This window comes from Monopterus albus, unplaced genomic scaffold, assembly GCF_001952655.1.
Source record: "Monopterus albus unplaced genomic scaffold, M_albus_1.0 scaffold131.1, whole genome shotgun sequence".
In the NCBI taxonomy this organism is placed as follows: domain Eukaryota; kingdom Metazoa; phylum Chordata; class Actinopteri; order Synbranchiformes; family Synbranchidae; genus Monopterus; species Monopterus albus.
In genome coordinates, this window is record NW_018128011.1 from 850,802 (window position 1) to 864,131 (window position 13,330).

Genomic DNA, 13,330 nt, shown 5'->3' on the forward strand with positions numbered 1-13,330 from the left:
CAGAGGTTGACCTGGGTTGAACTGTGGATGTTAAGAGCTGGACATGATGCCACCACCCAGTCTTGCTGCTAATTTGTCCCAGTAGCTGTATATGGCCTTGTGCAAACACGTGTGACTGAGAACAAGAAGAAAAGTTGTTTTGGTGCCTGCAATTGCACAAATTATAAAAAAATAACAATATAATATGAATATTAAAAAACAATCTCCAAATGATAACCTGCATTTTAGTTCAGTGAAGAATTAGCTGTTAATTCCAATGAGTTGGTCTGGATTATATTAAGTCTGTGGATGATTTTTGCACTGAAACTGCAGGAATATACATTTAGTTTAAACTCAGACAGCTCACACTGCTACTGTGTCGAAGCAGTAGGTTGTACAACATGGAAGCAAACAAGGAAGCTCATGCACGAGGCAAGCAAAGTGATTTGCCATGTAGCCAGTGCAAGGAAACAGTCCAAGTGGCTTTAACAAAAGGCAAGAATATGGGGTTTTGCATCCTGAACTGGAAGAAAAGACTTGATCTTAGCAATGGTCCTTTTTGTTAGTATGTAAAGTTCAGGTCAGAATCAAGAATCATCCATAGATTTGTAGTCTCCTTTGTACAACACGTGTCTAAGGAAACGAAAGCATGCCTTACAAATTCCCTGTGCTGTTGGTTCAAAGACCATCACTCCAGTTTCCTCTGTATTTAACATAGAAACATACCAGCTATTTTATATCTACCAGGCAGGTTGTAATGTCACAAGATGTCTGCTGGACTTATGAACAGATATAAGTCAGTCTCACTGGCATAACAGTGAAGTTTTCCAATGTCAAGCAACCTCTCTGAGAGATTAATATATATAGAAAACAATAAAAGACCCCTGTGGAAGGCCACGGGTGATCGCTGAACTAGCAGACAAGGCGTTCCCTACAGACACAGAGAAAGTTCTGTCACTTCTAAGACTTGAACCACTCGAGCAGTACCTGTCACATCCACCCATTTTTCAAACTGATCAGTTAATATGCAGTGATCAACTGTATGGCAGCAGTAAGGTCTAAAAAAATAGAACAGTGCAAGAACTATCCCGAATTCAGTTACATGTCTTTAACAAAATGCTGCTTACATGTATTTCATCAATAATAATTCAACCATAAATAATAACAGCACTAAGAACAACAATAATTATCCTAATATTAATACATACCAGTACTAATTAACATTTGGGCAAATTTGAGTGGACAATACACACTAAATTACATACTTTCTATACTTTAAGTTCATTTTGCTGAGCATTTGTCTTTTCTTTAACTTAAGATGTTGAGCACAGGACATTTACAGTATTTTTACTTTCACTGAAGGATCTGAATACTTCTTCAACCACTGAACCCTCGCTATATTGTAAAGTTACATAATGCATTATGTAAGAGAGGTTCACTTTCTCAAAATGCACCCGTTATATAATAATTGAAATTAAACTGGAACTAACACGCACTCATGTAAACACAATACTGTACACATCTCTAATCTGAAGCTCCAACCTTCCCCCATCCCCTAAATTTGACTCTAAATATAACCCTTCTCCTAAACAGGGATGGAAACCAAGGAGGAACCTGGTCCAGTGTACAGTCCTGGCGGGGAAGCAGCGACCATAGCCAGTGAAATTAAAACACACACCCCCTGCTCACGCACACACTCAAGATGTCAAGATGCTTTTCCATCTTATATTGCGATGCATTTGGACCACGGGAGCCCTGTAAGAACACAGCTGCATGGCCTCTCCTGTTACCCATCCTGAAAACTGAGTTGGGCTACGTGTGTAACTAACGTCAAAATCAGGAAGTAAACTGAGGTACACCTGAGGCTGATGTGAATGTTTAGAAGGTGTTTGATCATAAACAAATTAAAATGTTGGCTTGATGATGGCACCAGGTGTAAAGTCAGAGGATCCTTAATTACAAATCATCAAAAAGAGACCAACATGAAAAAGGCGAGAACAAGTTTTCCTTTTAGTATAAACAGGCGTCCCTAATCAGCAGAACAATCTCTGAATGTCCTACAATGACTTCTTTAGCCTTTAATTCAATCTTTATATTAATAATAAATAAAATAATGAATGAAAGGTTGCTCCTGGCTGGGAGCCTGCAGAGGACTCCTCCCTTACTGGAGTGTTTTACACTGCTGTATCACAGCTTACTTAAAAACTCAGAATAGTGACTTTTTCAGTAAAGTGCTGAGTGTAGAGGGTTTGTGTAGTACATAAACACACAGAACGTGAGGCGGCTTTGTTGCTGTTGTCCAAAGGTTTTATTTCAGTGTCTGTAGTGTGACGGCAAAAGGAGCAGAGGTTTGCAGGAGACGGGACAAACGCAGTCCTTACAGTCATTTTGACTAAACGCCTAATCAATTACAAACTTCCCCTGAAGGAAGACTTTATCATATTTGTAAAAATTGATTGTTTTTACAGACGCTAAACACACAAAAGTGCTAATCATAATATGTTATCAAGCTGTGACTGCAGTAATAAAAGTGTAACTATATTATGAATATTGTAATAATTAATGTTATTAGGTTTAATTCATTTTTGCAAGAAAGGTTGTAAATGAAAGATCCTTTGAGATAATGTAATTTTATACAAAAATATTTTAACCAGGTTAAGGGGTTTTTTTTGTAATTGCATCGTTATACAATGCAACATAATCACAACTTTAATGCAACATGATTCCCAACATTTTTCTTGCAAATTTACACTTTGATGATGATTTTACTTGTAAAATGATACTTTTCCTATAGTAAAATTATGATTTGGTTCCATAACATCTACTTTCTCCTTAAAATGCTGGGATTTTATTTTTCCTTTACCAGCTGCTCTAATAGTCTGTCGTACATTACAGCAGGCTCGATTAAATTCCAGTTCTTTCTTTTTGCAGTGTTTTTCAGGAATAAGCCCTAATACAACTCCAACACCCCAGGACCCGCCCCCAGCAAACATCTGCTCTAATCGCATCATCTGTCCGGCATTCACAGAAATAAGGACCTGTATCGATGTAAACAACCACTTCTGTACAAAAACAAACAAACCCAAGCTTTATATAGAAAACAAAACAGTCCAACAGAAGATATTTAACTGTAAAATTCTTAGTCATAAATTCATAATATTTCTCTTTCTAGCATTACTGTACATGTTCTCTCACTTTTGCAAATAAGAAACACCAAATCAAATATTTCTCCTTGAGTTTGTGTCACTCTTCCTCTCAGCTCGTACATAAAATAGAGTCTCCATTAGTATTTGCCTATTTACAGGGTTGCAATATACACAGATAGTTATTTTTTCAGTGTTTTCATACAGGCGACAGTAGGAGGCAATAGAAAGCAGGCAGCCTCACAGGTCAAGGCCACCTGCTTTCCAAAATTATGGATCTCTGTAGAATTACAGGCAGAAACTAAGACAGAGCCAAAAACTAGAAGGTTTAGTTAGTTTAGATTAGATTTATTGTTGATAATGGTTTTCTTTACCATCCCAACCATCTCTAAATATCTCTAAAGAGATGGTTGGCATTCAGGTCTTTTGTTTCTGCCCAGAACTACAGTGGACTCCATAATAACACACCCAACACCCAGGAAGTGGTCCTGAGAGAGCCACCGCCAGACTTTGATGATGTCATCTTCACTGGGTTTTAGACTTTGTACCAGGCTGACTCACTGCAAAAGTTCACATCTTGACAAGACCTTTAATATCAACTATGGAGTGCTGAAAACTTACTTTGTTCTCAGGCTAGGAGGAAATCTGAAGCAGTAGATGTGATGGGCACTTGGGACTTTGACCTTGTCTTTTTGAGAGGTCAAACTCAAACTTGTGTTCTTAGAAGTCTGAACCTGAACTCATGTTCCTGGAAGCCAAAACTTGAACTTGTGTTCAGAGGAGTTTGAACTCGTACTTGGAAGTTCAAGTTTTCATTAGGGGTTTAAGCTCATGCACTTGGAAGCTGGAATCTGTGTTGCTGGAAACTCCGACTACAGTTGATCTATAAGAATAAAAGTCCAATACCAGCTCCATGAAAGTTCAAACTTGAACTCAAGTTCTTGCAAGTTTGAAGCCAAAGTTACAGTATGTTCAAAGGAGTTTGAGCTCATGTTTTTGAGAGTCTTAAGTTGAACCTGTGACCTTGATGGTTCTAACTCTTCTGGGGAATATTTATCTGGTTTGAGAAAAAAAAAAGAATGTAAAGACTCCATATGGTCTTGTAAAGTGGAGAAATTTTGCAGGTTGTGTCCCATCCAGAATTAAGCAACCTCCATTAACACACATTGTTGTGAATGATATGAGGAAAATTGGGGGATTTCTGTTTTGCTCCTGTCCCAAGGTTTTAATTCAGAATGTTAGACTGCTCCATTAATATTTAATGGCTGAAGAAGTTGACCTGTCCAGGGTGTACCCCGCCTCTCGTCTGATCTCTGTAGGATAAATGGTATCAATAATAGATGGATGGATGAACTTCAGAAGTGCAGCCAAACTGAACTCCAGGTGATATTTTTGGTTGATGTTTACACCTTGTGGGAGCGCTGCAGGAGTGTACTGAGGGTGTGGCCAGTACACTAAGTCATCACTAGTGGGCGTGGTTACAGGCAAGACAGACTAGCTTAATCTAAAGGAACTTAACGAACCAATTAATACTTATTTTTTTAATTTAAAATCCGGTCTTTTTTGTTTCACTGCATCCATAAAGTCCCAAAATAAAATCCAAGTTGTAAAACAAAATATAAATATTTAAACCAATCTTAAGTTGAGCATCTGAAACCTCAACCTACTACACTTCAAAGATATTAGTTGGATATGATGGATATGTCGAAGTGTCCTTTGTGTGAAAAGTTGGACTTATTTCTGGATGGGATCAGCCTGACTGAACGTTTACAGACAGGATGTTATGGTACACATGGAAAATGACTCTCCCCAGCCACCAGAGCTAAACAAACCCATTTACACTTTTTCAGAAACTACCTACACACAAACCACCTTGTTACACTGAAGAGTTTCAGTCCAACCATAAACAACAATATTGACTGGCCATCTTAGTGAAAAATACTATCAACAGTTATCTTACCGGAAATTCTCAAATAAGAGGGAATAATGAGGGGAGGTTTTTTGAATTAAGGGTCTCTTAATATGGAAGAAAGAATTAACATCTCAATATACCTCAAAATTTGGACTGAAATCCTCATATCATGATTTTTATCTGACATGTCCCCCCTTTCTCTCAAAATATTTTCTCACAAAATTCATAAACTTGCTTCATAAATCATAAACTTTCCCCTTTTTTCCTCACAAACATTCTCCCACTAAATCACATCATTTCTCATCATCAGAATATTACGTCTATTCTCTGAGAGCAGATTGCAGAGAGAAGTAATCCTGAAGGGCTGGGGGGCTCGGTCAGACACCGCTGCAGAAGAGCTAAACAAATCATTTTTGTACAGTATGTACAACATCTTGGAGTGAAACTCTTTAGTGCAATGAGGGAAGAAAAAAATTCCATCATAAATCATTTTTTCTAGAGCTAAGTCTTAATGTCTCAAAGAAAATCTGGAATTTTAAATGTGGAAAAATTATTCTTACTCTAACAAATAAAACACTGAATTCATAAGCTATAAAACAAGTTGCTCTAATTCAGTTTAAACGCACTTGGGGTCTACATCATCAAATCTGCAGCATGGAGATTTTTTTTTACCATAGGCTTGGATAAAAATAAAAAGGTATTTTTTTAAATAAATGTTGTGGCTTGGGGTCAGTGTGCTACATGCCCTCACACGTATATGTGATCAGTGTATAGTTCAAATCTTCCACCATTTACCTTTGTGAGAGACCTGTGTGTACCAGGTGTGCATTCATCAAAACTGGGTTTAACTTTGCCTGTTATAATGCTGTGGTGACGAGGCCCTTGAGACAAAATTACTTAAGATGGAGTCTTTTTTTTTTTATACAGTGTACACAGCTCTGACTTGTTGATCTGTGACTCAAAAACCAAACCAAAAGTTTCAGTGCAAACAAACTGGACCCAGACCTGGTGGAGATCACAGCATAAAAACAACAACTTTATAGATTTCTATTATTACTGTATAGTAAATATGAAAAGTGTGACGTGATCAGCTGTACAAACACAGAAGCAATTGATCGCAACACAACTGGACTCAACTGAACTGAACTCTACTGAAAATCAAGAATAAAGAGTAAACAAAACCTCTCTGTCTCCGAGCCCTGAGGTTTGGCAAAAGTGCTTCATTGATGTGAGATGCCGATCAACCCGCTTCACTTCCTGTTGCTCTGTTAACACCTTGAGCCTCCACCTGCCAATCCACTGAACCAACCAATGGCAGGGCAGCTCTGTGAGGGCCAATCAGGTCCTTCCTTGAAGCCAATAGGTTGTTCAGGTGTGAGATCAGTTATATCCCAATTCTGAGAAATAGTAGTCTCCTTGTTAACTCTTATGTATGTTTGTGTTTTTATTTCTGGTATGATGTCATCCCATAAACATGTCTGACAGGTTGTCATGCAATTATTAATTCACCTAGCTGGTCACTTTCTTAAAAGGTACATATCTCTGGTTTCCTGCATGTTTTATCTAATTTACTCCAACTCTCTCACACACACACACACACACACACATACACACACGCACACACACACACACACACACACACACACATCATGGAGCACTGACCATTTCCCAAAACAGACCGAAGTGGTTTATAATAAATAAAAGCCAGAGATCAACATAATCACTCATATGTATTTTCATGCATATGAGTGATTATAATATCATAATCGGGTGCAATATCAGCCGGCCTGATTATAATATCAGGCCGGGTGCAAGTTTTACACACTACGCAAGTTGAATATTAGAGAAATGAACCGTCACAGAGGAACTAAACCACATTCTAGACACTGCGGTCTGCTTTGGAGAAGCCAGTGCTGATGCAGCACGTGCATGATTTGTACTAAACTGGGTAAAACATGCAAAAAGCTGTGATGTGGTCCTTTAAATTGAGTGTGACATGAAGTTTCCAACATTCCTCTTGGATCATAAAACACTGTGAGAGATGTTTAATGATGACATTCATCATTAAAGTCCTGAAACAAAATGCAGAAAAGACTGAAGAGCTTGTTAATGTCTTCAAACTGAGATTAAGACCAAATTTAGTAGAAAACCAGCATCTACACGGTCTCATCCAGAGAGAAAAAGTCCAATATCCTGATCAGAGTCCATTAACGCACCATCCCACAGTGTCTGAAAGTCTGTCAAAGATACTATTTAGGTTAAATCCAGGAGGAAATGTGTTCCTGATTGTGTGAAATATGGCAGCTGATACAAACCACAAATCAGAGGTCAGCCTAACAGTGCTAACACTGATGTAAACCGTGGACACAGTCAACCAGGACTGCGAGTTCATTATGGTGACAGAGCCACAACATGATCCTTTGTTCAGAATTTTGATGGAAAAATATATTCAGTTATGAAATCCAGATGACAGATTTCTGCGTGCTGGACACCCAGGTGCAAACTCTGAGTCGCACTTTAGACTTTTCAAAGTAGTAGTATCTACATTTTACTGGTTCCACCTGCTTGAAAACGAGTTTAGTGTCATGATGAGTTGTTTCACGTCACTTTGTTCCAGCAGAGTTTCAGTGTCCTGTGTCCGCATGTTCTTCAAAAACAAGATCCTGGGGAACAAAATCACTGCTGCACAGTGACCATGACTATAATATTACCACTCTTTTCCATCAGCTACTTTTAGAAAATGATTTTATGAAGATATGCAACATTTTCAAAGTGCTGAAAAAGTAAGTAGCCAGATACAGTGTTCATCCAACAAGAAGGCCCAAGTGGAAAATTCAATACTTGTGTTAAAGCAGAACATAAACCCCGCATCTGTGCAGCTTGTCCATCAGTCTCATTTTATTCCGTCAAACTGTAGAAGTGGTCTCAGTGGTTTCCTCTGATTTTCCACTGGCTGCTTTTGTTATTGAGCTCCTCACATTGGTCATTTTTGTCTGTCTGACAAATGATTCAGTCTGTTTCTGTGGTAAAGACATCAGGAGGCGCTTTGACTTGTTTTCTCCGGTCCTCCAGAAACGGTGCTGATCTATGAGGTGATTTTGCCCCGGTGTCCACACTTGGCACGGCAGCATCGCGTGATGCACACTGAATAATCACTGCAGCTCTACACCCCACAATGCAATACTCTGTAAGCACTGCTGTTACAGCGGGATGGTCCCTGTTCAAGAACAGAATCTGTTGTAGTGTATATGTAATTGTCTAGTGTTTGAATATAATACAACACTCGCTCCTTAGATGTAATTCCCACTTAAAATATTCAGGCCAATAATGTATAATTTTCACTGTACTCATTCATCATGGAGGCTGTTTTGTGGAGGGTTTGGCAGCTGCCAGACTGTCTCTAGTCTGATTGGTCAACTGCCTCAGGAGGGGGAACAAAAACAGTAGGGAGTCTGGTGGTCCCTTTAAGTTCTTAGATGTCCAACAACATGACGACAACATGGTTTTATTTCTTCTTCTTCACTGTTCTCCTGTGTCTGATGTTTGCAGAGATTTCAAAGCAGCAATGTATCTCAAACTTACAGTAGACGATTTGCCATTGACAGACTGAGGAGCTTCTTGAATGCCATGTTAATGCTGCTGAGTCTTTCTTCGCCAAAGGTTCCAGAACAATCCCCACAGATGTTTACAGATGTTTCAACAGTGTTCCATGCTGATAACTAGCTGGATTTTGGAGTGAAAAATCCAGCGGACGATCTGTTGCTAGATAATCTAGAGGTTTAGCCACAAACTCTGAATGAATTATGAACAGAAAAGACATCCGTATTTCATGTTATGTGATTTGGGCCATGTGTCTGTTTAGCATTAGTGGTTTTCAGGGATTCTGGCAGTGTTTTGACTGGGCAGCTGTTGATGGAGGGATGGGGAAGGAAGAGGAGGAGGAGGCTGAGATAAGGAAAGAAAGAACCTAAACAAGCAGTCAGAGACATGGATGGAGAAGTAGTAGAGTGAGTGAAATTTCTTCTCCTTGTTGATCAAAAATCTTTTTTTTTGTTTTTATGTTGCAAGTAGGTGAAGAGGTGGACAAGGAGGAGGAGGAGGAGGAGATGGTTTCCAGTTCCAGCATGAGAATCCTTCCATCACTTCTTTCTCTCTCTTTCTACTTAAATCTTGCCTTTGGTTCTTGGCTTTTTTGTTTCTTAACACAAGACTTTTGAACATTGTGAACATTGTCATCCTCCTCCTCCTACTCCTCTTCTCCCCATCCCAGTTTCTTTTTTGTCACCTTCTCTTCCCCCTGTCCATCTCTTTATGTGTCTTTGGGCTCCAGTTTGCAGGACATGTCAAACAGCAGGTTCTGGTTGTCGATCACCTGTAACTGGCGGACATAGGCCTTCGTCTGCAGGTGGGAGGGGGACATCTCTGTATCCATGGCTAAAGGAAGAAGGAAACCACTAATGTTAGGGATATTAAATCCATGTTTTGCTGTTATGGCAAAGAGCAGTGCAGTGTCGAACTGTCACCACAAGATGGAGACAACGCTCAACATAAAGTGAAGCTCCGTGTGGCTTTTAGCTTCTGACACAGCAGCCGCACACAAACACACACACACACACACACTTTACTTTATGACAGAACGCATTGCAACAAAAATACCAACACTGATCAGAGCTGTAGCAAGGTCAAATTTCTAAGGAAGGCCCAGGAGATGTGGTCAAAAAACTGTTATACCACATAATTACCTGCATTCTTGGACCTCACATCTTGTCTTAAATGAACATTCAATGAAATGAAGCTGGCATCTGTCTCCCCTTTTCCTCCATCTCTGGCCAAACCTGATTTTGACTGTATGCTAAAAATATTACTTAGAAATTCTCAATGTATTCAAAAACTCAGGCATAGCAGCTGTTTTATATTATTTGATAAGGTACTACTGATAAAGGTAATTAATTAATTCACTGCCTTTGATTAATAATTACTTTTTAACTTCATTAGGGAGAACTCTACAGCAGAATGTGTGACCACTGCAAAAGTCAGTTAATTAAAACGTATAAAACCTGAAACAATACTGAAGAGGGTTTCTACAGAAGGTCTGCATGTACAGAGCAAGGTCAAAGGTCACAGCAGCAGCATGTCAACACAAGAACAGGTAAAACTTCTGCATAATGTTATAGAGTTCACCTTGAGACCTGACCTGACCAGAGAGATTCATTCACACAGAGTGCACGTGTGTGTGCTCGTTACCTAGCTGAGTGCTCCTGTATCGTCTGATGGTCCTCACCATCTCTGCCACTTTATGCTGCAGAAGAAGGAGGGATAAGACAAAGATGAAAAGGAGAAAAAGTGTATAATGTGGTGGTTAAGGGGACAAGAGAGGAAGAGATGAGCTTCAAACTTCCTGTTCCAGTCTGATTCTGTTGGGTTGTTGTTTGTTGAGACTGGTTTATTTCTTATTTATGCAACAAGTCTGGTCTGGCTTTACCCCCTTTACTGCAGAGTCTCACATTTATCAGCTGAAGGGAGAAAAGTCAGTGGAACACCTGAACGTACCCGCGACATTTATGACATCACAGCTAGACCAGAGCCAATCGTGGACCAGTATGAAACTTAAAGCCGCATTAACTAAGATTTAGCAAAACTTCAGATAAATCAAGTAAAAAATTGTCTGTTTTCTTCCTGCTGTACCAACACCCCCCACAGGCTCTATATTACATATACATTAGTTCTGGAGCCGGTTATTACTGCTGTCATGACCACATACTGTATGATGTAGTTTCAGAGAGAGGGCAGGAGGGGACAAGAGGACAGGAGGGGATACTGCTTGCGTTTGTCATTTCACCCTTAACAGTGGAAAATTAGAGGAAGAAGTTAGTTAAGTTGGCAGCTTTAAAGCAGGAGACATCTTGTGTTCAAAATGAACAACATTTACATATTGCATTCAAAATCTGAATGTCAAATTCAAATTTCAGTTTCAAATTCTGAATTTTTACATGAGGGAGAAGAAGGAGATGTGTTTAAGAAATAACTCACCATCTTCTCGAAGTTGACAAGATCGCCATGAAACGTCTTACAGCTCTCATGAAGAAATGTCAAATCTGACGAAGAGAGGAAACAAATCATCTCAGAAGGCATCACAACAAAATTAACCAATGTTTTTTTTCCTGCTGTATTTAACAGGAAGTAATTTCTTTAAACTGAAAACATCAGTTTGGACTTTGTTGATTTGTTACAAACGTCAGCTGATATATTTTGCAGCCGTAGTTGCTGGTTACTTTAAAGATTATTTAACATAAAAATATAAAATAAAATATAATGCATTGTTTTACCATATATATAGATGGTCTGGTGTGACGAGCAGCTCATGGTAGCTAATGAGAGACACTCCTGTGTCACTGAGTATGTTTTCTAACTTTGTATCTCTTCTCTAGCCGTGCTACTGTTTTATAATTTAACATTGTTCCTTAAATGCCACTTGTGCACACAAACAATTAAATGATAAGACATCGGTACTACTACTAAAACCTGCACTGACTGCTCTTTTCATTCACTGGTTTTCAGCAGAAACACACTGAACACAACACTGATGTAACATCACATTTTAAGTTAATATGGTGAACAAGCATGTCCTTATTTCCACATCCAGCAGTGATGAAGCAACATTCAGTTGGGGTCATGTCTGTGTCCACTTGATGAATCAAACACCAGTGTTTACTCTTCTTTTAGCGCTGATTTTGGTCTCTACTAGCTGCTAAATGCTCCACTGTGTCCACCATCTAGTATTAAAGTGTGAGTAAGAGTACTCACTTTCACAATGCTGGATTATATTACTGGATCATAGCTGGTCAAGAGGAAGCTAACATTGCATTTTATTATGAAAAATAACTACAGCTGTTAGTGCAATGAAAAGTACAATACAATATTTCATCCTTACAAATACTCTTCTACAGTACAAGAATCTTAACACTGGTACGAATACAGTAGTTAAGTAAATGTACTTTCAGTGGTATTTTCTAGTATTGACTGAAGGGATGGTGTTTGAAGGCCACGATATGCTAACCCCTGGACATAGGAATAAAGCTTAACCTCTCACTCTAAGGTGGCATATTTGAAACATATTAAAGCTCCAAACACTGCTTGAGGTTCTATGACGGAGATGTGAAAGCTCTCTAAGCATTTGTTTTGACATTATAACAAATAAATTTGTCATTTTAAAAAATGTGCCCTTTACCTGTCTAATACTGTATCGTAGTAGTTATCAGGCCTGAAACTCAGTATCAGCGCATCTCTTCTTAGCACAGAAAGAGCCAGAAATCTTTAGATTCTAACAGCTTTTATCCCATCCACCCTCTTTCTCTTTTTAACCATTTGATTCACTCCCATCTACCCCACCACCACCACCACCACCCACCTTCTCGGGTTGGGTTGCCATGGAGACAGAGAGCTTAAGGCTCCATACACACACAGGCATACAGTGTGTACAGTAATCTCATTTAGTCTTTTGAAACTGAACAAGTGAAAGCAGAAGAAAGACGTATGTGTATGTGTGTGCGCACACAAAAACTCTGGGTTAAACGAGCTCTTCTGAAGAGAGATGCAAAGAAAAACTGGAGCAATGAGGAAAGACTAGGAGGAGAGTCTTTGAAAATGACTGCACGTGTGTGTGTGTGTGTGTGTGTGTGTGTGTGCAGCAGGTTGATAGTAATATGGAGCTGATTAGCCAGAGGTGCTAATTAGTGAGGTGGAGCTAATGTGTCTGCAGCAGTTTTACATCTGATCCACAGCTGGAGGCAAACAGAGTCTCAGAGGATCAATAAGTGAAGATTTATGAATGATCCAGTAATAATCATCTGATCTCTACTTAAAAGTCAGGTGGATGTAGTTTAGTCCCTAGTTCGGTTTCAGGAGACTCTAGAAGGGCTGCTATGACAACAAGACCAAGGTTATGTGACTAGCAGTGAAAACATCTGTAGGCTACTTTCTGGTCCCGTCACTACCTACACTTATTATACTATTTGAAGTCGGGGGGTGCAAAGCTCAGGTGTTCTTGAATGATATATTGTTCAGTGATATTGTTCTTATGTTTACATCCTGGTAGAGTCTGCATGAGGCCCAAAGATAAACCTGATGTCTACTGGCCTGATACATTTCACTTTTAAAATAAGGTGAGATGTTTAGTCTCCGTGTCCAGAGATTGGGTCGTCAAGGCCCCTGCCTTCGACTGCTGCCCAATCCACTTTGCACCAGCCCCTTACGGATCCTCCTGCAGGTGGTGGGCCCACGGGAGGACGTCCCCACG

The 13,330-nt window shown here is 39.4% G+C and overlaps 1 protein-coding gene across 1 annotated transcript in view; it reads right to left on the reverse strand.

The window, feature by feature from the left end:
* Positions 1–2,272: 2,272 nt before the first annotated feature.
* rapgefl1 (Rap guanine nucleotide exchange factor (GEF)-like 1) overlaps positions 2,273–13,330 on the reverse strand; it is a 47,839-nt gene continuing 36,781 nt past the window's right edge. Inside the window, exons 14-16 of the mRNA XM_020613203.1 lie at positions 11,065–11,129; positions 10,279–10,333; positions 2,273–9,468 (exon numbers count right to left, since the gene is read on the reverse strand). Of these exons, the coding sequence (XP_020468859.1) occupies positions 9,344–9,468; positions 10,279–10,333; positions 11,065–11,129 (245 nt within the window). The 3' untranslated portion in view covers positions 2,273–9,343. The remainder of the gene's footprint in view (positions 9,469–10,278; positions 10,334–11,064; positions 11,130–13,330) is intronic.